Genomic DNA, 26,138 nt, shown 5'->3' on the forward strand with positions numbered 1-26,138 from the left:
TTCACATTTCTCGGAGGGAAGCAAATATCTTCCAACCATTTCTCAATTTTAGCACTGAAAAGCCCCTTAATAATTTCCCCCAGGATTTCAAGAAAGCAGGGGGAAAGTAGGGTGGTTACAGATGGCTGAAGAGAGACCTGCGCCCAAGTGGAAGACCAGATATACAACCACTTTGCCATTTCGTCACTCAGGGCAAGCGACAACCGCATTCTGCCTGTGTGAGAATTTCTCAGAATTTCAATCAATCGATCAATCAATCAGAATAGAGTTGGAAGGGACCGTGGAGGGCTTGTAGGTCCACCCCCAGGTCAGTTTCTCTTCTCCTTGGAAATAAAATCTGAAAGCAAGTTCTCTTTAATCCAGTTGGGTAAGTATTTACAAGCTCTTTGCTTCTAAGAAAATCCATCGGCAGAAGACAGTGGTGAAAACAACACTTGAAACGTATTCTACATGGTGTTAGGAAAGATGTCCAGATGCCACTCAAAAGGTTGGGCTTGGGTTTGACCCACACGGTCAAACTTTCGTCTTTGTTCTAGGACAGGGGTAGGCAATCTTGGCTCTTTTATGACTCGTGGACTTCAACGTCCAGAATTCCTGAGCCAGCATGGCTCAGCTTGGAAACCTCTCCCCTTCCCCTCAGCATGGCTGGTTCAGGAATTCTGGGAATTGAAGTCCATCCATCTCCGAGTGGCCAAGGTTGAGAAATACAGGCCCAAGCCAGGGGTAGGCAACCTTGGCTCTTTTATGACTGGTGGACTTCCAACGCCCAGAATTCCTGAGCCAGCATGGCTCAGCTTGGAAACCTCTCCCTTTCCCCTCAGCGTGGATGGCTCAAGAATTCTGGGAGTTGAAGTCCACGAGTCATAAAAGAGCCAAGGTGGCCTATCCCTGTTCTAGGAGATTGGATACAGAAGTGGCTATCTTGGTTTAATTGCTCACTTGGGTTACCCTTGGCTTCACAGGAACCTGAAAAAGCTACAAGGGCTGTGGTCGACATCACTGTTGTTGCTCCAAATTATGAGTCATTGTGAGGACTTGGTCCTTGCCACACAACTATGGCAATGCTCTATTTGCCAAACCATAGCTCTGTTTTGCTTTAGTGTAGAACTGATATAAAGCCATATTGTTTCCCAATGTTGACATGTTCATCCTTCTGAAGAGTCCCAGTAGAAGCTTGTTCTAGCTGACACATGTGTTCTAAACTGTCTACAGGTAGTCCTCGACTTAACAGTTCATTTAGTGACCACTCCAAGTTACAACAGCACCGAAAAAAGCAACCAATGGCCATTTTTCACAGTTACAACCTTTGCAGTGTCCCCAGGGTCACGTGATCAAAATCCCGACACTTGGCAACTGGTTCATGTTTATGACGGTCGCAGCGTCCCGGGGTGTGTGTGTGTGTGTCACGTGATCCCCTTTTGCGACCTTCTGACTGGCAAAGTCAATGGGGAAGCCAGTTTCACTTAACAACCGTGTTACCAACTTAGCGACTGCAGCGATTTTCTTAACGACCGTGGCAAGAAAGATGGTAAAATGGGGCAAAATTCACATAATTGTCTTACTTAGCAACCGAAATTTTGGGCTTCAATGTTGTCATAAGCCGAGGACCTACCTGTAATCAGTTTAGAGCTCCCAACTCTAATAAACACATGAAATATGGGGGTTGTTTATACATATGTTGTTCATAGTATGTTTAGGTGTGTGTCATGTATGTGTTTCACTTTGAGAGCGGGCAACTAAATTTCATTTGATGTGTGCCGTTGTGCCCACAGTAAAGAAATGACAATAAAGGTTATCTCATCTCATCTCATCTTATCTTGTTTTCTGCATATATTAATATATTGCTTTATCTTGTATTATTCAGAGGCTTGCAGTTCACACATCTGGCTTAAAATCCGCTTCATTTTCATCGCTTCTCAAAATGTGTGTTTTCTCTCCCCCCCACCCCACCCCTGGCTGTCTTTCTGCGCAAGACCTACGAGCAGAACGAGTGGATCATTCACTTATCCGGGAAACTCCTGGCCAACGAGAAGGAAACATCGTCTCTTCTGGCCTTCAACCCATTTGAAGGCAGGGCACCCCCCAAGTAAGTCCAGTTCAAGGGGCGTTTTTTTATAAAAAATAAATGTTGACTAAGTTTATTAATAAAGAGTAAAAGACGGGAAGGAAGAAAAGAGGCAAGGAAAAAGCAAGCAAGCAAGAATAAAAAGAAATGGAAAGAGAAGTTTCCACTTTCCTTTGAAGCAAATATAAATAGATTTGCAAAATTCTCTCTACAAAAAAAGCTCACTCTTTTCTATTATATATATATTTTTTTCTAATCACGAAACCACAAAGCCTAAGTGCATTTTTTCCCCATTTTCTGCAAAAAGCCTACAAGGGGTTTCCAGTCAGCCGTAAATGTAGACGTTGTTTTTTCTCCCATCAAAAAAAGTCAATTCAGCTGTCTCCGCAAATTCCACCATCCTCACCAACTATTCCTCCGTTTTGGGTCTTGTCAAACCTTTGAGCGTATAGTAACATCACTGCGGTTGTCACATAGAAAAAGGAAGATCCATGACTTGTTTCTAGTTGCCTTTCCATTGATCCCAAAAGAAAAAAGCTATGGTTTCAGCTGTACTTTAACCTTTAAAATCTTCAGAATTGTTTGTATCCAAAATTTTGGGTTGGTTTTTTTTTTTTTAACATGTTCACCAAACGAAATGTCCCTTCATGTTGTTCACTTTTCCAGCAAAGAGTCAAAGTATTTCGTTTATTCTAGACCAGGGGTAGGCAACCTTGGCTCTTTTATGACTGGTGGACTTCAACTCCCAGAATTCCTGAGCCAGCGTGGGGGAACTGGCCCCTTCATGACTCATGGACTTCAACTCCCAGGATTCCTGAGCCAGCATGGTTGAGCTTGGAAACCTCTCCCTTTCCCCTCAGCATGGCTGGCTCAGGAATTCTGAGGCACACTGGCTGAGGACTTCTGGGAGTTGAAGTCCACAAGTCATAAAAGGGCCAGGTTTGAAGATCCTTGTCATAGAACATAGACTAACAGATTTGGAAGCGACCTTGGAAGTCTTCTAGTCCACCTTGTAGCATTTCAGAGAAATGGTTCACCAATCTGTTTTTGAAAGCCTCCAGTGATGGAGCACCCATAGCTTCTGGAGGTAAGCTGTTCCACTGGTCAGTTGTCCTCACTGTTAGGAAATTCCTCCTTAGTTCTAGGTTGCTTCTCTCCTTGGTCAGTTTCCATCCATTGTTTATTATCTTATCTTTTGGTGCTTTGGAAAATATTTTGACACCCCCTTGTTGTTGTAGGAGCCCCTCAAATATTGGAACTCTGCTATCACGTCTCCCCTAGCTTTTTTTTTCTCTAGACTAGACATAGCCAATTCCTGCAAATGTTCTTCGTATGTTTTAGCCTCCAGCCTCCTAAATATAAAACCCTAGTAAGACCACACCTGGAATACTGCAGACAATTTTGGCCACCATATCACAAAAAAAAAGTTGAGAGTTTGGAAAAAATTCATAGAAGAGTATCTAAGACGATCAAAGGCCTGGAGACTAAAACATACAAAGAATGGCTATGGGACTTGAAGAAGAGGGGGTCACGTTATTCACCAAAACACCAGAGAGCAGGACAAGGAACAATGGTTGGAAAGTGATCAAAGAGAGAAGTAACCTGGAATTAAGGAGAAACTTCCTGACAGTGAGAACAATTAACCAGTGGAACAGCTTGCCACCAGAAATCGTGGGCGCTCCATCACTGGAGATTATTAAGAAGAGGTTAGACAGTCACTTGTCACTTGAGCAGGGGGTTGGACTAGAAGACCTCCAAGGTCCCTTCCAGCTCTATTCTATTCTAAATACCTTTGTTTCTGTTCTCTGCACTCTTTCCAAAGTCTCAACATCTTTTTTGTATTGTGGCGACCAGAACTGGATGCAATATTCCAAGTGTGGTCATACTAAGGCTTTGTAAAGCATATCCATGGGACACGGCTGAATTGGGGTATAAACCTTGCCTTTCACCTTTTTTTTTTTCCTCTTGCCCTCACATACACACATGCACACACATCAAATGAAGTCTTCCAAAGGAGGGAACACATTTGTGGGCCTGAGTTTGTTCACCACGCTTTTCCATCTGGGCCTGGTGTTCGTAAAGCTTAGCTCACTCATGTGGGTTGTCTGATAGTTAATCTCAAGAAGAATTAAAGTGTTGGAAAACAAAGTTGACTGGGATGCTTTGGACACTTAAAAATGAAATTAGATTGTGGTGTGGGTTGCTGCTGCCGTGCAAGTGCAGTAAAACAGAAAATCAAAAGCAGATGACTGGCTCTCTTCTGTAAAATGAAAAAAGGTTAAAACATGAGGTCATGGTGGGAGTAAACTAACTGACTGTGAAACTTGACTTGGGCAAAGGGACGTTTGCAAAACATCCGGGCACAAAATATTGGGCCTGGCTCAAAGTTCATAAAGCAACTTAGACCTCATAAATCTCAAAAGACTCCTGGTTTGGGCTACAGGAGGAATTAATAATGTGATGTAGCTACATGATTGGCAGAAAGTTTTGTTCAAGGGTGAAAGGACAATTAAATTTCAATTTAAAAAAAAAAATCCAGGTTGCCACACAGCAGTGTCTGTTCCCAGGTGTGGAGGAGTTGTCTAAGGCAGCGGTCTCCAACCCTTCCAACTTTGCACACCGATGGGGAGGTGGGGGAGAGGGTGCAAGTAGCTCCATTTGTGCAAGCAGAGGGCACGTGCGCGTGCTGCTTGCATACGTGGAGCTGCATTCTTGCCTACCTGCTGCACGCACAAGTAGAACTGTGCACATGGTCCGGTTCTGAACGGGCCACAGCCCCGGGGGATTAGGGACCCCTGGTCTAAGAAAGCCGTTTCTCTGGATGTCTTCCATGTCCATTTTGTTGTGATGTGGTTAAGATGGTGAAGCTTGATGGGAGAGCTTGGACCCCAAGTCTTGTCTAATGTAAGGACCCACCCCACTTTGCATCTTAAGAAGACAGAACTCTTGGAATAGTTCTTCCAACAGGCATCCTTTATTAAGAGAAAATGGTTGCAGGCGTTCTAGACAGGACTTGGGGTCCAAGCTCTCCCATTCGCGGTTTTAAGGGGTTCCCCAGTAGCCCCACCCAATCACCCCCTTCTTCCAGCGACAGTCTCAGGCATTACACTCCCACCCCCTTTTCCTTTCTGCCAGCTGGAGGGAGACTTCAGAGAGGAGTACATGAAAGGTAATAGCCCCATTGTTATGGTTAGTCCTTTTGGTGATACACACATCCAGTTGCTTTGAAGTGTACCGAAGGAAGTGAGGGCCATAAAGCCCTTTTGTTCACCCCCTTCCCTTCATCGTATGACAGAATCCAGAGGAGGCAGAAATGGGGTTTTCTATAGTTGATAACTAGAGATGAAATATAATTGGATTCTGACAATCTCAGTAACTCTGCCTGCAAGAAAGGCCCACAGTGACTCCAGTATTTCTACTTAGAGAGAGACCAAAGGATGGAGAAAGCCTGAATGCTGCCTGAGTTCCAGAGACAGTCTGGGAAGATGGACCTAGAATAAGAGAAATCCCTGGTCCACAAGTCTTCCCGCCCCATTTTCTGCAAAGGAACTCTTCAAGGCCTGTGCATGGAAAGTGGCCCCTTGTAGCCTCCTGCTGCTCCAGGTCAACTGAAGAGCACATGGCTCTTGGTGTTCAGCTAATTAGGCAGGGTTGAAGCATCTACCACAATGGTTCTCAACCTTTTTAATGCCGCGACCCCCAACCGGTCGTAAGTCGAGGACTACTCAACCGGTCGTAAGTCGAGGACTACTCAACTGGTGCAGCACCGTTTGCAGAATGGGACTTTTGGCGGGCTCAGCAGGGCAGAGACAGCCTGGACAATTCCTATTGGCTTTTGAAAGCCAATAGAATTAGACTCTATTCAAGAGAGTCTATTCTCTTGGCTTTCAAAAGCCAATAGAATAAAAGGGAGTAGCACAGCTAAGGAAAAGGGGGAAAAAATGGCGGACTGCGTTGTGTGGCGACCCCCGTGAAATGGTCGTTCTACCCCAAATGGGGTCCCGACCCACAGGTTGAGAACCGCTGCTTCAGGCGCTTTGGAGAATAGCTTGACTCCCTCTTCTTTGTGGCAACCCCTGAGATATTGGAACACTGCTATCATGTCCCCCCTCGTCCTTCTCTTTGTTAAACTAGACATTCCCAATTCCAGCAACCGTTCCTTATATGTTTTAGTCTACAGTCCCCTAATCATCTTTGTTGCTCTTCTCTGCACTCTTTCTAGAGTCTCAGCATCTTTTTTACATTGTGGTGACCAAAACTGGATGCAGGATTCTAAGTGTGGGCTTACCAAGGCATTGTAGAGTGGCATTAACTCTTCACGTGATCTTGATTCTATCCCTGTGTTTGGAGGCATTTATCTTTTACAGATCCAAGATGTTAAATTATTTCATTCTTTAATGTTCCCCAAGGCTACCTAAAAGGGCCAAATCCTCCCTCTGTTTAAATCTCTGCTATCACAGCATCAATGACATCGTCCCGCCCTCCCACCGGTATTTGAAGACTCCAAATTATTTATTGTTTTTAAATCAGGAATTCCGGCTCCTCACTCACACACTCATATAAAACCACAAGAGAATTATACATTTGTGATTTGAATGGACAGAATGGCACAAAGTATTAGGAAACCAGCAATATTTGATGAGTGAAATGTCAAATGTCTCCAATTCACCTGGCAAAAACTCCTTTCTCTAGACCAGTGGTTCTCAACCTTTTTAATGCCGCGACCCCCAACCGGTCGTAAGTCGAGGATTACTCAACTGGTGCAGCACCGTTTGCAGAATGGGACTTTTGGCGGGCTCAGCAGGGCAGAGACAGCCTGGACAATTCCTATTGGCTTTTGAAAGCCAATAGAATTAGACTCTATTCAAGAGAGTCTATTCTATTAGCTTTCAAAAGCCAATAGAATAAAAGGGAGTAGCACAGATAAGGAAAAGGGGGGGAAAATGGCGGACTGCGTTGTTTGGCGACCCCCGTGAAATGGTCGTTCGACCCCAAATGGGGTCCCGACCCACAAGTTGAGAACCACTGATCTACCAGGAAAGGGCAAGTGACATAGTATGCATCTTGATGTTATCACGCAAAGGAGGCCTATGATGTCATTTGCGTCATTGCGACTGCGTCCAGACAACTGGTGGTAACAAGCACATGGGTAGGTTAGAGACACGCTACGCTCGGCTGGGTTGTGGTTGCTAGTTTTGATTTGACCTTGCAGAAAAGTCAGTGAATGATCCGTGCACACTTTTAAGGGACTTGGACACTGCTTCAAACCATAGTTTATGGTTTGAGCTTCCGCAGTTGTAGCTCTATATGGCGTGTAATGGGTTCGCAGATTCCTTGCAGTTAAAACTACAAGGCAAGAACCGATTAAAACGGAAGGGAAACATATAACAATGATTTTTTTTTTAATCATTTGGCTCAATCAGCAAATCAGATCCAGAGCAGATTGGGGCTTAATATGATGTGTGATTATTTTGAATGTTGAGATCGTCTTTGCTCCAAGATCTGGAATGGTCTAAAAATGAGTTCACACAATATGCTCAGAGTTACAGGAGGCCATCATTTTCTTAGCATGTGTGAAAGCCACTATGTTACATCAGGATATGGATTATTGGGCTTCAGGCAGTCCCTGAGCTTTGCCACTCTCATTTAGAGCAGAGGTCCCTAACCTTTTGGGCACCAGGGACCGGTTCCATGAAGAGAGGTTTTCCGTGGACCGGAGGGTGCGTGGTTTTGTGTGCTGCCTGCATGCCGCGGATGGGGCTTTGCTTGTTTGTGCGGACTGGTTGCTGGCATGCCACGGCCCGGTACTAGTCCACGGACCCCTTAGAGTGCCTGTTTGGCCTAGTGCAGTGGTTCTCAACCTGTGGGTCGGGACCCCATTTGGGGTCAGACGGCCATTTCACGGGGGTTGCCAAACAACGCAGTCCGCCATTTTTTCCCCCTTTTCCTTAGCTGTGCTACTCCCTTTTATTCTATTGGCTTTTGAAAGACTCTCTTGAATAGAGTCTAACTCTGTTGGCTTTCAAAAGCCAATAGGAATTGTCCAGGCTGTCTCTGCCCTGCTGAGCCCGCCAAAAGTCCCATTCTGCAAACGGTGCTGCACTACTTGAGTAGTCCTCGACTTATGACCGATTGAGTAGTCCTCGACTTACGACCGGTTGGGGGTCACGGCATTAAAAAGGTTGAGAACCACTGGCCTAGTGGTTCAGGCCTCAGGCTAGAAACACCGGGAATTCTAGTTCCATCTTAAGCACACACCCAGCTAGGTGATCTTGGGCCAGCCGCTTTCTCGGAGCCCTAGGAAGGAGATAGCGACCGAACCCTTCTGAAATCTTGCCGAGAACCTTGCAGGAACTTGTCCGGGCAGTTGCAAGAGTCAAAGACCGATTCTACTGCATGGAAAAAGAGACACTGCCTCATTTAGGGTTTAGCGTGTTGTGCGTCGCCAACTACAGATCGCCCTGTGCAGCTTGACCCTTCTTGTCAACGTCAGGAGTTTTCTAGGCACAATCCCTCTCCCACTCTTCTTTCATGGAACAAGAAAAGGAGAAGAAGAAGAAAAAAGCCCCAGCCTTTGCATAGGCAAACATTTTACCCACCCTGCTTGTCTCCCATTCCCATCATGTGTGTGTGTGTGCGTGTGTGTGTGTGTTTGTGTTTTCCCTCCAAAAACATCCCATCTGTTCCAGAGAGAGAGACAGCTGCCTCCTCCACAGCCGTTTTCACCTGTCTGGAAGGTTTAGCCTCCAGCCATAACAGCTTAGAGACGTTTGGAAGATGTCATTGTGGGCTGATGGCTGGTGGCATCTTCCACAGCGCAGCTGTCCCAGCCTGGAGGAGGAAGCACGGGAAAGTCCGGGGGGGGGGGAGGAAGACGGTTTTGGCAGGGAGAAAGTGAACCTGCTCTTCCATGACGGAAAGGATATTCAAGACGCTGCAAAAGCAGCGTCCGTGGGGAGCGATCTCTTTCCTTCTTTTCAGCCTTCCTCCATGGAGACAGGGGCTGCCCCAATTCCTGCCTTCCCTCTTCCCCACCTCGACCTTTACTCCAGGGATGTCCACAGAAGTCCCCCCCAAAAAAAGGCACAACGCAGGCAGTCCTCAACGACCATAATTGGGCCCGAAATTTCTGCTGTGAAGTCAGTTTTGCCCCATTTTACGACTTCTCTTGCCACAGTTGTTAAGTTGAATCCCTGCAGCTCTTAAGTGAGTCACCAGGTTGTTAAGTGAATCTGGCTTCCCCGTGGACTTTGCTGGTTAGGAGGTCGTAAAAGGGGAACACAGGACCCCAGGGGACACTGCAACTCTCATAAATAGGAGTCGGTAGCCAGGCGTCTGAATTTGATCACCTGTTCAGGGGATGCTGCAACGGTCGTAAATGTGAAAAATAGTCACAAGTCGCTGCTTCTAGTGCTGTTGTAGCTTTGAGCAGTGACTGAACAAACTCGTAAGTCAAGGACTACCTGTATTATCTCGAGTTGACCCCCACCATCTATGGGGCAGAATTGTTTCTCCAAGGCGTGATCCTGCAACAGAAGAGACCCAGACGCGCCGTGCCCTATTTGGGGACCAATTGCTCCAGAAAATAGAGATGAAATATATAGAATACACACCAGTTATGCAAGAAGAAATAACTTGTCTAAGGAAGTGCATATCAGATTTGTTAAGAAGTCAGTCAGAGATGAGATTTTGCATAGAACTAGAGATGACCCAGTAGAATATAAAGAAAAACAACGAATAGTTCTTCAGCAGGTCCCCGGGAGGGTAAGAGATCTTAGAAGACCTTATCAACACATCGCATCGAAACTAATAAGGGCAAAATATTAACGTTAGGTGGCTGATGCCGGAAGGGATCCTGGTGACCCGACAAGAAAGAAGTTACAGGCTGGATACGATAAATAAAGCCGAAGAGTTTTATTTATTATTTATTTATTTATTTATGAGACTTATATACCGCTTTAAGCGCAAGCACTCTCTAAGCGGTGTACACCAGGAAGCAATGTATATATATATCTATTTACATTGCCCCCAACAATCTGGGTCCTCATTTTACCTACCCCGGAAGGATGGAAGGCTGAGTCAACCTTGAGCCGGTGAGATTTGAACCGCTGACCTGCTGAACACAGTCAGCTAAAGTGGCCTGCAGTCCTGCACTCGAACTGCTGCGCCACCTCGGCTCATATCTAGGTAGTGAAGATGAATTAGAACAGTGTTTCTCAACCTTGACCATTTTAAGGCAGGTGGACTTCAACTCCCAGAATTCCACAGCCAGCAACGCTGGCTTTGGAATTCTGGGAGTTGAAGTCCACCTGACTTCAAATGGTCAAGGTTGAGAAACACTGAATTAGAAGAAAGAGAACTAAGAGAAGAAGATACCACAGAAAGACACAGCAGAAAGGCACGAGGAACGCAAGTCGCTTGGTCCTCATTGCAGTGTTTTTACTTCCTTGCAGGTGGGTCCGGGGAGAACATTTCAGATACAAGTTCAGCCGGCCAGGTGGGCAGCACGCCCAGCAGCAGAAATGGTGGATCCGTAAGAGGCTTGGACCCTACTTCCCGCCCATCAACCTTCCAGGACTGAAGAAGTTTTTCAAAGCTCGAAACTGGCCTGAGCCAAAGCAGAGTTGAGCAGACCCCCATTGGAGGTCCAGAATTACCGCCTCTTCTGTCTTTGGTCCTCCTTTGAGTTGTGCGCGTTCCCCGTTGTCAATAATTCACAGCAGGGCAACCCCCAGCCCCCTCTAAAGCCCACCAGGCCAGGGATAAAAACGTCGGGATTTCTTTTCTATATTTGGGAGTTTGAGGCTGAAGTGGATGCTCTGAACATTACTTGGAAATGAATTTGGGGGGGGGGAATGAAAATTCTTGTCAATCAATAGGTTTTAGCTTTTCTTACCCTCTTGATTAGCCTAACCGGAGGACTTTTCCAAAGATCAGCCAGGTGTAGACACACAAAATGCAATAATGGGATGTGTTAACAGGCCCTGAATGTTAGCAAAATAAAGCAGCATGGGAGGAGGTAATCTTTACGATGAGAGGGAGATCCACAAGATATTCAGAAGACAGAGGATTTTTCTTTTAAAAGGAAAACCCTTTTAATCTAACGTCTGTCTAGAGCAGTGGAACGTTTAGTTTGAGAGTTGGGCTAATCGCACAGAAATTGTTATAGTAGATGTACCGTTCAAATGAAATTCACTTCTGTCCAAATTATTTCCCTCCCACCACTTTTGGGAAGAGTGAGATCCTCCCCCACCTTGTAAAAAAATTAGGTTGCAGAAGCATAGATTCAGGGATCACAAAAGCCGTTGGTCCAACTGATTTCTGCCTAAAGTCACCTTAAATCGGCCGGTGGTCTTTTAAGCAGCAATCATACACACCCTTCCTACAAAGTCATAGATACAAAATTGAGATTAAACGCAAAAAAGGCTAAAGCCTCGTGAGATTTCATGGGGTTGCATAAAGGTCTACTGAAATGTTGCTCACCTCAGGAATTTTGGCCAAGCTAATTTGCACACAGGACAAGAGCAATTAAATACTACTGGTAGAAGGTAGCTTTAATTTCATTTTTTAGGTCCTTTGGCGCCATCTAGTGTTGATTTGCTTACTATATCAGTAGGACAGTAACTGGGAGGGTGAGCTATCTTTGCCCCCTCCGTTCCTTCTATTTTTTCCCCTCTGACACCTTTCCTGTCTTTCTCCAGCACAGCCTCTGGGGAAGCGAGGCAGCTCCCAACAAGGTCCTGAATCCATCGCTTGCAAAAGGCAGCTGAAATCCAGCTGAGAGCTGCTGGTTGACCAGTTAGTGCTTGGTTTGTGAGTAAGTTTTGCCCATAACCCACTGGGGATTCTTTAATATTTTTATTGGGTATCTGTTTATATCTGAGCACAGGACAAGACCAATTTTTGGGAAAGCTAAATCAAATCAACCTTTTTTTTTTTAAAAAAAAAAACTTCCTTCAAGAACAGGCAGCATTGAAATACACCCTTAATATTCAGAGCTCAAATTCATAGAAAATGCTTTTTAAAATCTTCTATTTTTCATTTACTGCCCACCGGTGGTCAAAATTTGAAGGGATTTGTCCAAAGGACTGTGTACATTCTGCCTGATATGTATTTTTAGATCTAACGGGCTATCTGGTTCTCCTTGCAATGGGACTAATAAAACACAAGGACCAATCCCAGTTAAAATCTTCACATCCAGAAAAAACTCTGTTTCACATGAAAAAAGTTATCATTCTTTTTCTAATATTTCCATCTGATTAATACACTGTAAACTTTATTAAACTGAGATCAGTGAGAAGCTCAGCTCTATAAGATTGTCTAGTTAAAGCCATTTGTCTTCATTGCTTCATTGAAATTGCAGGCAAGAAATTCTATCTACAGGAATGAAGAAGAATGGGTGGCAGTTAATTGGCCAGTGATTTCTAATCCCTGCAACTTCCAAGAGCATTAAAGTCACAAAGACATTATTCTCCTTCAAACTCCTGTTTGTGAGGGGTTATTTTTACGTTAAAAATGAAGAGGGGTCTTCTTCTGCTTTTCCTTCTTGTCTTTCCCCTCCTACACATAGTTGGTGCCTTAATCACTAGGCCAGACTCGGGGGTGGGGGGGTGTCTTCTAAATCTAATAAAATCAATAAGATTCTTCTAAAATGTATCTATTTCCCATACTAAGGAAATCCACTAAGCATTCTCTGTGGGCACGCGCGCCGTCGCCCTAGTCCTAGGTCTTAAGCTGGGTTGTATAAAATCTTTTCGCTTTAGGCCTCCGCTGCCGTGTGCAAAATAAAAAAAAAAAGGTTCAATCTGTCAATTTCAACTTCTCGCGGGAAAAAAAAACTTGCAAAGTTGAAATTGATTGATTGAACTTTTTAGTCCCACCCAGTCTGCCGTTACCTCCGCAGCCACGCCCACCCAATTGGCCCCACCCACCCAATGGGCCACACCCAGCCAATGGGCCACACCCACCCGGCACCCGACAATGCATAAGTGGGTTTTGGGTTGCAGTTTGGGCACTCGGTCTCTAAAAGGTTCGCCATCACTGCATTGCTGGAGACATCTCAATGGGCAAAACAAAAAAGGTGGATGGCGGAATCCTATACTAGCACTTGGAAATAACAGAATAACAGAGCTGGAAGGGACCTTGGAGATCTACTAGTCCAAATCCCTGCTCAAGCAGGAGAACATATCATTCCAGACAGGTGGCTGTCCAGTCTCTTCTTAAAAGCCTGCAGTGATGGATCAGCCACAACTTCTGAAGGCAAGTCATTCCACTGGTTAATTGTTCTCATCGTTAAGAGATTTCTCCTTAGTTCCAGGTTACTTCTCTCTTTGGTTAGTTTCCATCCATTGCTTCTTTCTTGCTTTTTGGTGCTTTGGAAAATAAGTTGACCCCCCCCCCTCTTCTTTGTGGCAGCCCCTCAAATATTGGAATACTGCTATCATGTCACCCCTAGTCTTTTCACTAGACTAGACATACTAGGCAACTATTCTTCATATGTTTTAACCTCCAGTCCCCTGATCATCTTCGTTGCTCTTCTCTGCCTTCTTTCCAGAATCTTTTTTATATCACGATGACCAAAACTGGATGCCGTATTATCCAAAGCCCCTGAGGGCAGGGCAAGAAGGGTGGAAGCTTGTTAAGGAGCTAGTATGGAGAGATTTTCCAATACTGATTGCAATTAATCAGTGCAATAGCTTGCTTCCCAGAGTTGTGGGTGCTCCATCACTGGAGGCTTTCAAAAATAATTGGGATGGTATAATGCTCCTGCCTTGGCAGGGGTTGGACTAGAAGACCTCTAACCACCTTCCAGCCCTAGAACGTATTCTATGATGCTGGGCTTGGATGGTCACATATTCCACAGCAGGGGCTGAAGTGGACTGGCTCTTTTCACAAGGCCAGTTGCCAGCCCTGGGCCCACAGGTGAGGCCCTCAGGAGATGCCTAGAACAGAGGTAGGCAACCTTGGCTCTTTTATGACTCGTGGACTTCAACTCCCAGAATTCCTGAGCCGGCATGGCTCAGCTTGGAAACCTCTCCCTTTCCCCTCAGCGTGGCTGGCTCAGGAATCCTGGGAGTTGAAGTCCACGAGTCATAAGAGAGCCAAGGTTGCCTACCCCTGGCCTAGAAGCATTCAAGTTACTTTGAAGTAAGATGGGCGGCCTATACATTTTATAAATAAATAACATAGATTCTTTGCAGAATCTATTTTTGGTTAAAGAACACCACAGTTTAAAATCCAGGGCTGTTTTATTCTTATGATGAGGTTTGGTGGGGTTTTGCTTTTCCTGCTATTTGGGACTTTGGATTCGTTGATTATTATGAACCTTGGTCTGTTGCCATGGAAACTTGGTCTATACAGAAGAAGAGCTGCATGAAAAAAAAACTACATTTTGGGGATGCTTGCTGTCAAGCAGCCTTTGGGCTGGCTATGCATCAGGATCTCCATTCCACCTTTTGCTTCTCCCTTCCTGATCTGCCCAAAGGAGCCCATCGGAGGCCCTTCTTTATCCCGGTGCCCATCCTCCGCTGCTGCCCTGAGCACAGATGCTTGTAACAACAACTCGCAGCTGCAGGGCCTGTGAAGAGAGGCACCATCTGCACTGGCTTCACCGTGGTGTTTTTTAAAGATGAGATTTCCAGCTGCTTCTCCTAGACCTGGCATGGGAGAAAGTTATTGATTGCCGAACAGATAGAGATGATTATTGCATTCTTGGTTTTCCCTGGCTTCTGTCTTGTACCTATCTCAAAGCCCCAGGATGGGGACCATCCTTTCTTGACATCCTGAGTATAAAAATAAGGCTGTAGAAAAATAAAGCACCATTATGCTCAAAGAGATTAGACGAAATATTGGGAAATCTAAAGGGTCCTTTAAAAACAATAATCTCATCCAAAATCAGCGATGGCGAACCTTTTGGAGACCGAGTGCCCAAACCGCAAGCCAAAACCCACTTCTTTATCGCAAAGTGCCAGGGCTGCATCAGCATTGTGGTGCCCTGGGGGGGGGGCAGGGAGGTGCCTCTGAGTGCCGTCTTTGGCACACAAAAAACGGGCGCAAAAATGGGCCACAGTGCTGCAAAACGCAAAAACGGCTGCTCGCGCACCGCAGTGTGCAGGTACGAGGCGCTGCGCCATGCAAAAACGGGGCAGGGCTAGTGAGAATCACGCAGGCACTAGTCCCGCCCCATTTGCAGCACGTGCGTACTCGTGACTTCGTGCACTTGTGCACGCATGTAAAATGCTTCCCCCTACCTTCCAGTCTACCAATCGACAATGGTCAGTTACCACCTCTACTCAAGTTTGCTAGTCGGCCGCTTCACCTCCTCTGTGCTGGGCGGGGCTCCTGTTCCGGGCGGTGGTGGCGGTCTGATGGACCTGCTGCTGGCAGGGGTGGCGACGCACGTGCCAACAGAGAGGGCTCTGAGTGCCGCCTGTGGCACGTGTGCCATAGGTTCGCCACCACTGTCCAAAATAATCCATCTATCAAGGACTAAACATGATAATTAGTCTAGGGACATCCAGGAGGGCAAGGGACAGCATCTTGTCAAAATTGTCAAGATGGTAGCTTTGATTGCATGGTCAACTTTGACCTTATCATAGAGGGAGAGATGGATGAGGAGAAGAAGAAGGAGGAGGAGGAAGGCAAGGAAGGAAGGAAGGAAGGAAGGAAGGAAGGAAGGAAGGAAGGAAGGAAGGAAGGAAGGAAGGAAGGAAGGAAGGAAGGAAGGAAGAAAGAAAGCAGGAGAAAGAAAGAAAGAAAGAGAAAGAAAGAAAGAAAGAAAGAAAGAAAGAAAGAAAGAAAGAAAGAAAGAAAGAAAGAAAGAAAGAAAAAGAAAGAAAGCAGGAGAAAGAAAGAGAGTCTAGACTGGAAAGCTGAGTGTTGATATGCAACTCATAAAGACACAATTCCTAGCCTTTGATTTAGGGAAGAAAGGATTCTGTAATTGACTACATGTGCAGGATAGGGAAGAAAAAGCACCTGAGAAAACCCAAAGGTTTCCTGGGCAGATCTTGGATTTCAGATCTAGTTTTATTTGGGCCATTGTTTCCTACTTCCTTGATATCTTGGGGATATAACAGCTGATTGGACTGACCAAATGCAACTTTTTGGACTGTTGTCAATTTCCAGCCAACAAGACAGAAGCGTAACCTTGGTGGAAGCCTCCGTCCCACCTCTCCCTAGTCAGGAGCTCCAGCCAGGGCGGGGGATGGGCAGGTAGATTTCAGCAATGACCACCAAGATAGCAACCAGGCAACCCATCTACTTGGTTTCTTGTTTCTTTTTCTTTTTATATGTATAATCAAAATAAATTAGCTGGATTATCCTGGATATAATTCATCTCACAACCTAAAATTAGCTGCACCCTCGAAGCTAGCCCTGTGTTTTAATAAAGGTACAAAGTCTCTTTCTTGTGCACACATACATACGCACACCGTGAAAACAAATGCCCACAAATTCCCTTATTCAGCTGCATTTGCTGAGACCTTGTCTTCCGCAGCTGTATCTTCTAGGGCTTTATTCGGCTTGAAAAAAGGAGCCCAGCACAAGCCCTTTGCTGCAGCTGCAATGGTGTCATTAGGTATTATTTGCATCTCAATGAGGCCCAGTTAATATTTAAAGGGACAGCTGCCTGTCCCTGTTTACGGGGAAGAGGCTGGGAGTTGTGTGTGTGTGTGTTTTCCTTCTCTTTTTTTTTATGCCCCCAGAGAACGTTTGCTGCTGTTTCTCAAACAGACGTACACACTTTTGCTTTTTAGTGCAACCAACTCCTGTTGCTGCCAAGAATAATTGGGGGGTGGGGAAAGAATTATGAAACTCTCCCAAAGGAAAACAACAACTATACAAGAATCATCAGTAACGTGGTTGTGTTTTCAGTCCCTTCAAAGTCAGCTTTGCAGCTGCCTGGAGGGGGTGGGCAGGGGTGGGTGAGAAGAGGAGAATGTGACAAAACAGCAATCGAACAAGGGAAGCTGAGAAAATTCCAGGAGTTTAATCCAAAGATGGCCAGAGGTTAGCGACAAGATTTTAGATTAAGATTTTTGTAAAACACCCTCCCCCCCCAATGCCATTTTGCCCCCACAAAGCATGGGTCTTGTTGAAAGAAAAATCTTCATTAGGGTCCAGTCCAAGCCGGGAATAAACAAAATGGACACTGCTTTAGAGAGAAGGTTGTAGTTTATTGAAGAGCAGAACCACAATGTGACTCTGGAGCAGCTGACCAACTGATTTGATGAGTACAAGGATTTTTATACAGTTTTACAGCAATGGCAAATCTAGACAGCCTACTAAAAAGCAGAGACATCACCCTGCCAACAAAAGTGCATATAGTGAAGGCCATGGTTTTCCCAGTTGCAATGTATGGCTGTGAAAATTGGACCATAAGAAAGGCTGAGCGTAAAAGAATTGAGGCCTTTGAACTATGGTGCTGGAGAAGACTCCTGTGAGTCCCCTGGACTGCAAGGTGATCCAACCGGTCAGTCCTAGAGGAGATCAACCCCGACTGCTCTTTAGAAGGCCAGATCCTGAAGTGAAAACTCAAGTACTTTGGCCACCTAATGAGAAGGAAGGACCCACTGGAGAAGAGCCTGATGCTGGGAAAGATGGAGGGCAACAGAAGAAGGGGACGATACAGAATGGATGGAGTCACTGAAGCAGCAGGCGTGAGCTTAAATGGACTCCAGAAGATGGTAGAGGAGGAAGGCCTGGAGGAACATTGTCCATGGGGTTGCGATGGGTCAGACACAATTTCGCAACTAACAACAACAGCAGCAGCAGCAGCATTTCGTAAATTGGAGGCTTGCTTTGTGAACTTTTGTTATTAGATTTGTTTAGCTTTGTTTCACAAGCTAATCAACAGGCCTGATTCAAAGTTTCTACTTTTCACAATAGCCAGGGATTTCATGAGTGAAACATTGCGTCTGTATTTCTTTTCCTGAGTTTTATTCTTGTGATTTCAGGGGCATAGTAAAAAGAATTGGGGGAGGGGGGTGCGTTCTTACCACAGTCTAATTCGAAATCTAGGTTCCAGGTCAAGATGTCAGGAAGACAACTTGTTATCACTTTCTCAGCTCAAAGTTCTCATAACACCTTCACATCAGTGGATTGGCTCCTGATGGACTTGGGCTTTGGGGTTGGGTTTGCGCATTTAGGCAGGAAAAAATTAAAACAGTAACTGTGAGAGGGACCTTGGAGTCCTAGTGGACGATCACTTGACTATGAGCCAGCAGTGTGCAGCAGCAGCCAAAAAGGCTAATACAATCCTGGTTTGTATAAACGGAGGCATAGAATCAAGATCACGTGAGGTATTAGTACCACTTTATAAAACCCTAGTGAGATGACACCTGGCATACTGCAGCCAATTTTGGTCACCCTATCACAAAAAAGATGTTGAGAGTTTGGAAAAAGTTCAGAGAAGAGCAACTAAGATGAGCCTGGAGACTAAAACATACAAAGAACGGCTGCAGAACTTGGCTTGGCTAATCTAAAGAAAAGAAACAGAGATATGAGAACAGTCTTCCAGTATTTGAGTGGCTGCCACAAAGAAGAGGAGGGGGTCAACGTATTCTCCAAAACACCAGAGGGCAGGACAAGAAACAATGGTTGGAAACTGATCAAAGGGAGAAGCAACCTGGAATTAAGGAGAAACTTCCTGACAGTGAGGACAATTAACCAGTGGAACAACTTGCCTCCAGAAATCGTGGGTTTTTAAGAAGAGGCTAGACAGTCAATTATCTGAAATGGTATAGGTTCTCTAATCCAGCAGGGGGCTGGACTAGAAGACCTCCAAGGTCCCTTCCAGCTCTATTCTATTCATTGGGGATTTCCGCTTAATGCTTTGCGCACGAACTTCAGATTCTGCCTGACTTCTCTGCAATCACTTACTCTCAGTGAAAGTTCCTTTTGAAATAATACTTGTTTCAAGAGTCATGCTTTCCTGAAAATACGGCTGAGGCAGGACCGCACAATAACATTTAAACTTATATACCGCTTCCTAGTGCTTTACAGCCCTCGTCGTGCGGTTGACAGAGTCAGCTTATTGTCCCCAACAATCGGGGTTCTCATTTAACTGACCTCGGAAGGACGGAAGGCTGAATCACCCTCAAGAGGTCAGGATCGATCTACTGGCAGCTGGCAGAATCAGTCTGCAGAACTGCAATCTAGCCATTGTGCCAAATATAAGAAGATGAGCTATCAGTTTCGCTGAAATGGGAAAGATAAGCCAAATCCAGTGACCTGTAAGGTTCCCCCTCAAAAAAAGACTAGTAAAGATGGATGTTCTTCTCCTTTTAAAAATCTCTCCACGCCCAGTAAACACCATCTGCCAAATGCAACCTCAAGGCTCTGGAATGTACACTATTTTGGAGGTTGTTTGCTGGGCAGACATGGCCGGAAGCAAAAAGTGGAACAAAATCCCTTTCCAAGGAAAAAAAAAAAAAAATCAAGAGGTCCGATACCCTTCCGAAAGAACAGAGGGGACGGACCCCCGCTGTACTCCAGGAGCCTCGTCCCACAGTCCTGCACACACCCTTGAGGGTTAACGCACAACGGGAGGAAGGAACAGCCCCAACCGCGCTCTCTGAATCTTGGAACACTTTGCCACGAGGACAGCTGCGTCGTCACCTGTTGCCTTCCGAGGGCTGCAGCTGTGCCCGGCACTTTGAATCCAGCCGAGTTAGAAAAACAAAGTTGTGCACGCTTGTGCTTAGAATGTTGATCCCTCTCCCCCCCTCCTCAAATGGCCACCAGCTCTCAGCATGTGCCAACACTGGATGTGTTGTGAAGGCAGCCCGGGGAGGCCGGCGTGTGCGTCCATCTCACAAAGGGCCATGTGTGTCCCGGGAATCTACGGAGCCCTGATGCCCGTTGAGACCCAAGCAGCTTCACCCTTCAGCCAACAGACTGGACTGGCTCAGGCAGATTATAGCTCGTTTAGTGACCATTCAAAGTTACAACGGCACTATAAAAAAGCAACTTATGACCGTTGGTCATAGTTCAGACCTTTGCAGCAGCCCCACGATCATGTGATCAAAACTCAGGCGCTTGGCCTCCGGCTCACATTTATGACCGTGGCTATGTCCCAAGGTCACGTGATCGACTTTTGCAACCTTCTCACAAGCACAGTCAATGGGGAAGCCAGATTCACTTAACAACTGGGTTCCTGACTTATCAACTGCAGTGATCCACTTAACGACTGTGGCAAGACACGTTGTAAAAGGGGGCAAAACTCACTTAACAGAAATTTTGAGCTCAGTTGTGGCTGTAAGTCGAGGACGGCCTGTATAAGCCTGTTGCTTTATCATGGGCGCTCCATCACTGGAGGTTTTTAAGAAGAGACTGGACAGTCACTTGTCTGAGATGGTCTAGGGCAGTGGTTCTCAACCTTTTTAATGCCGCGACCCCAAACCGGTCGTAAGTCGAGGACTATCAACTGGTGCAGCACCGTTTGCAGAATGGGACTTTTGGCGGGCTCAGCAGGGCAGAGACAGCCTGGACAATTCCTATTGGCTTTGGAAAGCCAATAGAATAAAAGGGAGTAGCACAGCTAAGGAAAAGGGGGAAAAAATGGCGGACTGCATTGTTTGACGACCCCCGTGAAATGGTCGTTCGACCCCAAATGGGGTCCCGACCCACAAGTGGAGAACCACTGGTCTAGGGTAGTGATGGCGAATCTTTTAGAGACCGAGTGCCCAAACTGCAACCCAAAACCCACTTATGTATTGTTGGGTGCTGGGTGGGCGTGGCCCATTGGGTGGGTGTGGCCCATTGAGTGGGTGTGGACAATTGGTGGGCATGGCCCATTGGGTGGGCATGGCTGCGGTGGTAACAGCAGACTGAGTGGAACTAAAAAGTTCAATCAATCAATTCCAACTTTGTGAGGTCTGTTTTTTTCCCCCGCAAGAAGTTGAAATTGACTGATTGAACCTTTTTTTTTTTTTTTTTTGCACACAGAGGCGGAGGCCTAAAGTGAAAAGGTTTTATAAAACCCAGCTGAAGGCCTAGGACTGGGGCGACGGCCCACGTGCCCACAGAGAGGGCTCTGAGTGCCGCCTCTGGCACCCGTGCCATAGGTTCGCCACCACAGGTATAGGTTCTGCTTGAGCGGAGGGCTGGACTAGAAGACCTCCAAGGTCCCTTCTAGCTCTGCTCTATTCTATTCTATTCTATTCTATTCTATTCTATTCTATTCTTTGTTACTCTACTCTAATTCTATTCTATTCTATTCTATGTTACTCTAATTCTATTCTATTCTATTCTATTCTATATTTTGGGTCTCAGAGGGACCTTGCTATAAACAGCTGTCTCCATGCACCTGTTCTGCCATGGATGCTCAGAGTTGTAATAAATCCAGTATTCCCACGGTCCCCTGCTTCCCCTGGCCCAGATCATAGGTACAATTTGTAGTGCAGTTCCTTGATCCTGAGAGCCAGTCCTTCTGTTGCCTTTTTTTTTTTAAATAGAAACTGTTGAAAATTTTCTTCGTCCCATTTAAAATATTCATCACTCTGACAAAAGCAGAGGGCAAGCAGTGGACTCCTAAGGACAGCAGACCGGTTCTGACCGTGGAGAGCTGGTTTCAGAAGTCCTTTTGCCACGAGATGTCTTGTTGACCGACCTCATGGCTTGTGGTAGGCAGAGAAAAACCTTTTTTCTTTTTCTGATCATTAAAAGATGGTTAGAGACGCATATGGCAAATAAATCTAGAATTTGGCAATTTGCAATAGCAAATATCTGAGAACCCCAAGATGCGTTGAAGGGCCTTTGCTGGCTAACACTGTGTTGGCTTGGGATGGAGATGAAGAGTTTTCAGCTTCAAAAAGCCAAAAGGTTTCTAATTTGTTCCCCATTAGCGCAGTCGGACAAATATCCTTTTAGCCCAGTGTCTGGTTCCCAAGAAGTGCCCCTGGGGAGGATATTTCCGTGAGATTACATCACTAGAAGTGCTGATTTTACTGTCTAGGAATCTAGAATAAAAAACCTTCCCCACCCCCTTTACTGACTGATGCAACACGTTCTTTTAAATGCAGCTGGAAGAAGCAAAAGTAGAAGTTGAGGTGGCTTGAACAAGCCTGTAGTTCAGAACTTTTGAACTCCTCAGCCGTAACTCAGTTACTGACGAACTGCTGTTACATCAATGAATATTTAGAGAGGACACAACCATTAGTGCATGAAGACAGGAGGTCTCTGCCTCCAAGATTACAGTCTATGTCAGGGGTAGGTAACCTCGGCTCTTTTATGACTCGTGGACTTCAACTCCCAGAATTCCTGAGCCAGCTAAGTCCACGAGTCATAAAAGAGCCAAGGTTGCCTACCCCTGGTCTAAGAGAAATCTCTTGCTACAGGTTATCTGATGTCAATTGGACTTCAATTATACACTTGCTTCAGTTATGATATGTATCGTCTTAATGTCTGATCCTTCTTCTCAGGGAGAAAGCCCCCAGAAACCCCTTACCCTCAACTTAACTTTCACCTCAACACAGCAAGGTGGGTTAGGATAAGAGAAAGTGGTTAGTCTAAATCAGTGATGGTAAATCTGTTGAGTTTGGTGTGCCAAAAACATGCAACATGCCTAAGTTGACTCTGCTGATGTGTCGCAGGCACCCCAAAACAAAAAAGAACCATTTCTCTATTCCCCACTTCTAGGCCAGCCTCAATAGAAGCACTTGGCATCAGATGTTGGTGAACAGTGACGTGTCATCTCAAATGTTGTGGTGCCTCACCTTTGACAATCATGTTAGAGGTGCACCATCGCTGGCCTAAATCTTTGAACCTGGCCAAACAGATCCCACCAGGTCCACACACACACACACCCCGGTGAAGCTATGTCAGTTCTGTCGTATCCTTGACAAGGCGGGGGGTGGTGGTGGTGGTGGTGTTGCCTGGTGAAGTTCAAGGCTGACCTTCTTAGCCAGCTGGAAGGACTTTTCTGAGTTGCTTTCAAAGATTGTCCTGGTGGACAATCATTTAAATATGAGCCAACACGGTGCAGCAGCAGCAGCAGCAAAAAAAAGCCAACGTAGTCCTAGGTTATTTTCTCTTCTTCCAATTATATTCTCTTTTGCCAACCTTAAATTAATACCTTTCTTATTATTTGAATAAATAATAATTAAACAGAGACATTTTTCTCATGTTTCTGCAAATAATAACCACATCAATATAAAGTCCTAGTGGACAATCACTTAAATAGGAGCCAGCCATGTGCTGCAGCTGCCAAAAAAGCCAACACAGTGCTGGGCTGCATTAACAGAGAGATAGAATCAAGATCACGTGAAGTATTAATACCACTTTACAATGCCTTGGTAAGGCCACACTTGGAATACTGCATCCAGTTTTGGTCACCACGATGTAAAAAAGATGCTGAGACTCTAGAAAGGGTGCAGAGAAGAGCCACAAAGATGATTAGGGGACTGGAGGCTAAAGCATATAAGGAATGGCTGCTGGAACTGGGTATGTCTAGTTTAATGAAAAGAAGGACTAGGTGTAACATGAGAGCAGTGTTCCAGTATTTGAAGGGCTGCCACAAAGAAGACGGAGTCAAGCTATTCTCCAAGGCACCTGAAGGCAGGACAAGAAGCAACGGATGGAAACTGATCAAGGAGAGAAGCAACCTAGAATTAAGAAGAAATTGCCTGGCAGCTAGAACAGCTTGCCTCCAGAGCTTGTGGGTGCTCGATCACTGGTGATTTCAAGAAGAGGCTAGACAACCATATGTCTGAAATGGTATAGGGCTTCCTGCCTGAGCAGGGGGGGGGGACTAGAAGACCTTCAAGGTCCCTTCCAACTCTGTTATTTGTTAATAATTGCTGATGTGGGAATTTCAGAAGTACAAAAAGAGGCAAACAGAAAAAGGAAATTCAACATCTATGTGTATGAGTGTTTCTTCTGTGTGCATGCCTTCTGGAAAATTAAATAGAATTTTAATTCTCAGGGAGAGTTCACCTCTGAGCAAACACAGGAGAACACAGCTTCTGATTGGGCTGGGGGAAAGACTATTGATCTAAATATAGACTATATAAGGTATGGTGCTGGAGAAGACTCCTGCCAGTCTCCTGGACTGCAAGGCGATCCAACCGGTCAGTCCTAGAGGAGATCAACCCCGACTGCTCTTTAGAAGGCCAGATCCTGAAGTTGAAACTCAAATACTTTGGCCACCTAATGAGAAGGAAGGACTCACTGGAGAAGGGCCTAATGCTGGGAAAGATTGAGGGCAATAGAAGAAGGGGACGACAGAGAATGAGATGGCTGGATGGAGTCACTGAAGCAGTAGGTGGGAGCTTAAATGGACTCCAGAAGATGGCAGAGGACAGGAAGGCCTGGAGGAACGTTGTCCATGGGGTCGCAATGGGTCGGACACGACTTTGCAACTAACAACAACAAAGGTATATAAGATATAAGGTCTCCTGCCTTGAGCAGGAGTTGGAGGAGAAGACATCTGAGGTCCCAACCCTATGATTCTACGTTCATATACATCCATAATAATAATAATAATAATAATAATAATAACAACAACAACTTAAAGTGCTTTTTTTGAAGGGGAAATTGTGGGGACACATTTCTTTAGTTGTCACAGAAGTTGTAGTAGGAGGTTGCAGTCTTTTAACACAAAGGGACTTCCCTGGTTAGAATTGGACGCTCACCTCCCGGAAGTGGCTGGCAGGAGAAGTTTTCTCTGTCCACCCAAGACCTGAGCTCATGGTCAGCTGTGAGTGAAGGCGGGCGATCTGTCTCCATCCCTCAATATATGATTTTCCCTTGATTCGGCTTCAAGCCGCTGGTCTTGGAGAAGTCCCTAAAGCCAGACCTCTTTCCTAGCAAGTCAGGTTTAATTAATTTCCTAACTTATAATCTAGCCAAATCTCCTCAAGGAAGAACCAACTTTTAACCCCAAAGGGACAGTTAGTGAATAACTGACTACGGATTTGAGAGAAGCAGGCTGATCCAGTCGAGTTGACTTCCAAAGTGGTTCTCCCAGGGAAAACATTGCAGGAGTGAACAAAATGGATTGAATTCACCCCAAAAACAGAGGCTCACAAACACACATACTCTCTCTCTCTTTCTCCCTCCCTCCCTCCCTCCCTCCCTCCCTCTCTCTCTCTCTCTCTCTCTCTCACACACACACACACACACACACACACACACGCACACACTAACCCAGCAGCAATCCTCTCTTAGCTTAGAGCTGGCACAGCATCTTCCACCATATTGCAAAGAAAGCAGGACTTGAGAGATCACGAGATAGACGATCGTCCGAGATGGCTGGGAATCGCAAAAAGATGAATTAGTTTTTAATCTTTAACCAGAATACAGCGGGAAGGGACCTGGGCGGTCTTCTAGTCCAATGCCCACAGAGGGGTCAGCCAGCACACCGAGAGAAAATGAAAGCCACTAAAAAATAGGACAGGAAAAATAGAAAGTGAGGGGAAAAAAAATAGAAGCCAGCTTTCTTGGTCCCTGGAGAAAAGACCCGTCAATCGTAGCCCGGAGAGTTTGGCATCCAAACAGCTGATGGGCAGCTCTCTCTCTCCTGTTCCGTCTTTTCAGCCCTGCAACTTCCATTTGGAGCAGCCATTGCCCTGTGGCCCGACTTAACTGCCAGGCCAATAAAATTATTTTCAACAGTTGTCCATGAGTTCATCTTCTGGAAACCCTTAAGCACAGCTGTTGCTTCCCTCCCACCCACCCACCCCCCTTTTAAATTCTACTTTTCATCTGACAAGCTGCATTCAACTCAGACAGAGATTAAGGCAGGGGTAGGCAACCTTGGCTCTTTTATGACTCGTGGACTTCAACTCCCAGAATTCCTGAGCCAGCTATGCTATGATGGCTCAGGAATTCTGGGAGTTGAAGTCCACGAGTCATAAAAGAGCCAAGGTTGCCTACTCCTGGATTAAGGCAACCAAGGAAGCAGCTTCTCAAATGTTAGGTGTGAGTTGGGCCCTGCAAGCTGCCAGGAGCTTGGCGACCACGTGGGGATCTTCCCCGTGGAAGTGGCAAGGGTTGCCCTTCGGGACATTTGACAGCGTGGCCCTTGAGATTGGAAAGAAGCCGTGGGGCAGAAGAGCTTTCTTCTGCCCCA

At 45.7% G+C, this 26,138-nt stretch overlaps 1 protein-coding gene across 7 annotated transcripts in view; it reads left to right on the forward strand.

Annotated features, from left to right (window-relative positions):
• LMF1 (lipase maturation factor 1) overlaps window positions 1-26,138 on the forward strand; it is a 170,264-nt gene that overhangs the window by 142,341 nt on the left and 1,785 nt on the right. For 3 of the 7 annotated variants that reach the window (XM_039349757.1, XM_039349761.1, XM_039349762.1), the window contains 3 exons: window positions 1,974-2,086; window positions 10,519-10,688; window positions 11,767-12,394. In XM_039349757.1, coding sequence (XP_039205691.1) covers window positions 1,974-2,086; window positions 10,519-10,688; window positions 11,767-11,846 — 363 coding nt within the window. In that variant the 3' untranslated portion in view covers window positions 11,847-12,394. Of the gene's footprint in view, window positions 1-1,973; window positions 2,087-10,518; window positions 10,711-11,766; window positions 12,395-12,428; window positions 12,870-21,522; window positions 23,129-26,138 lie in introns of those variants that run through there. The other 4 variants (XR_005557480.1, XM_039349758.1, XM_039349759.1 and 1 more) reach the window with 4 other exon arrangements.

Source organism: Crotalus tigris, unplaced genomic scaffold, assembly GCF_016545835.1.
Source record: "Crotalus tigris isolate CLP2741 ecotype Arizona unplaced genomic scaffold, ASM1654583v1 scf7180000018301.7375997, whole genome shotgun sequence".
Lineage (NCBI taxonomy): Eukaryota > Metazoa > Chordata > Lepidosauria > Squamata > Viperidae > Crotalus > Crotalus tigris.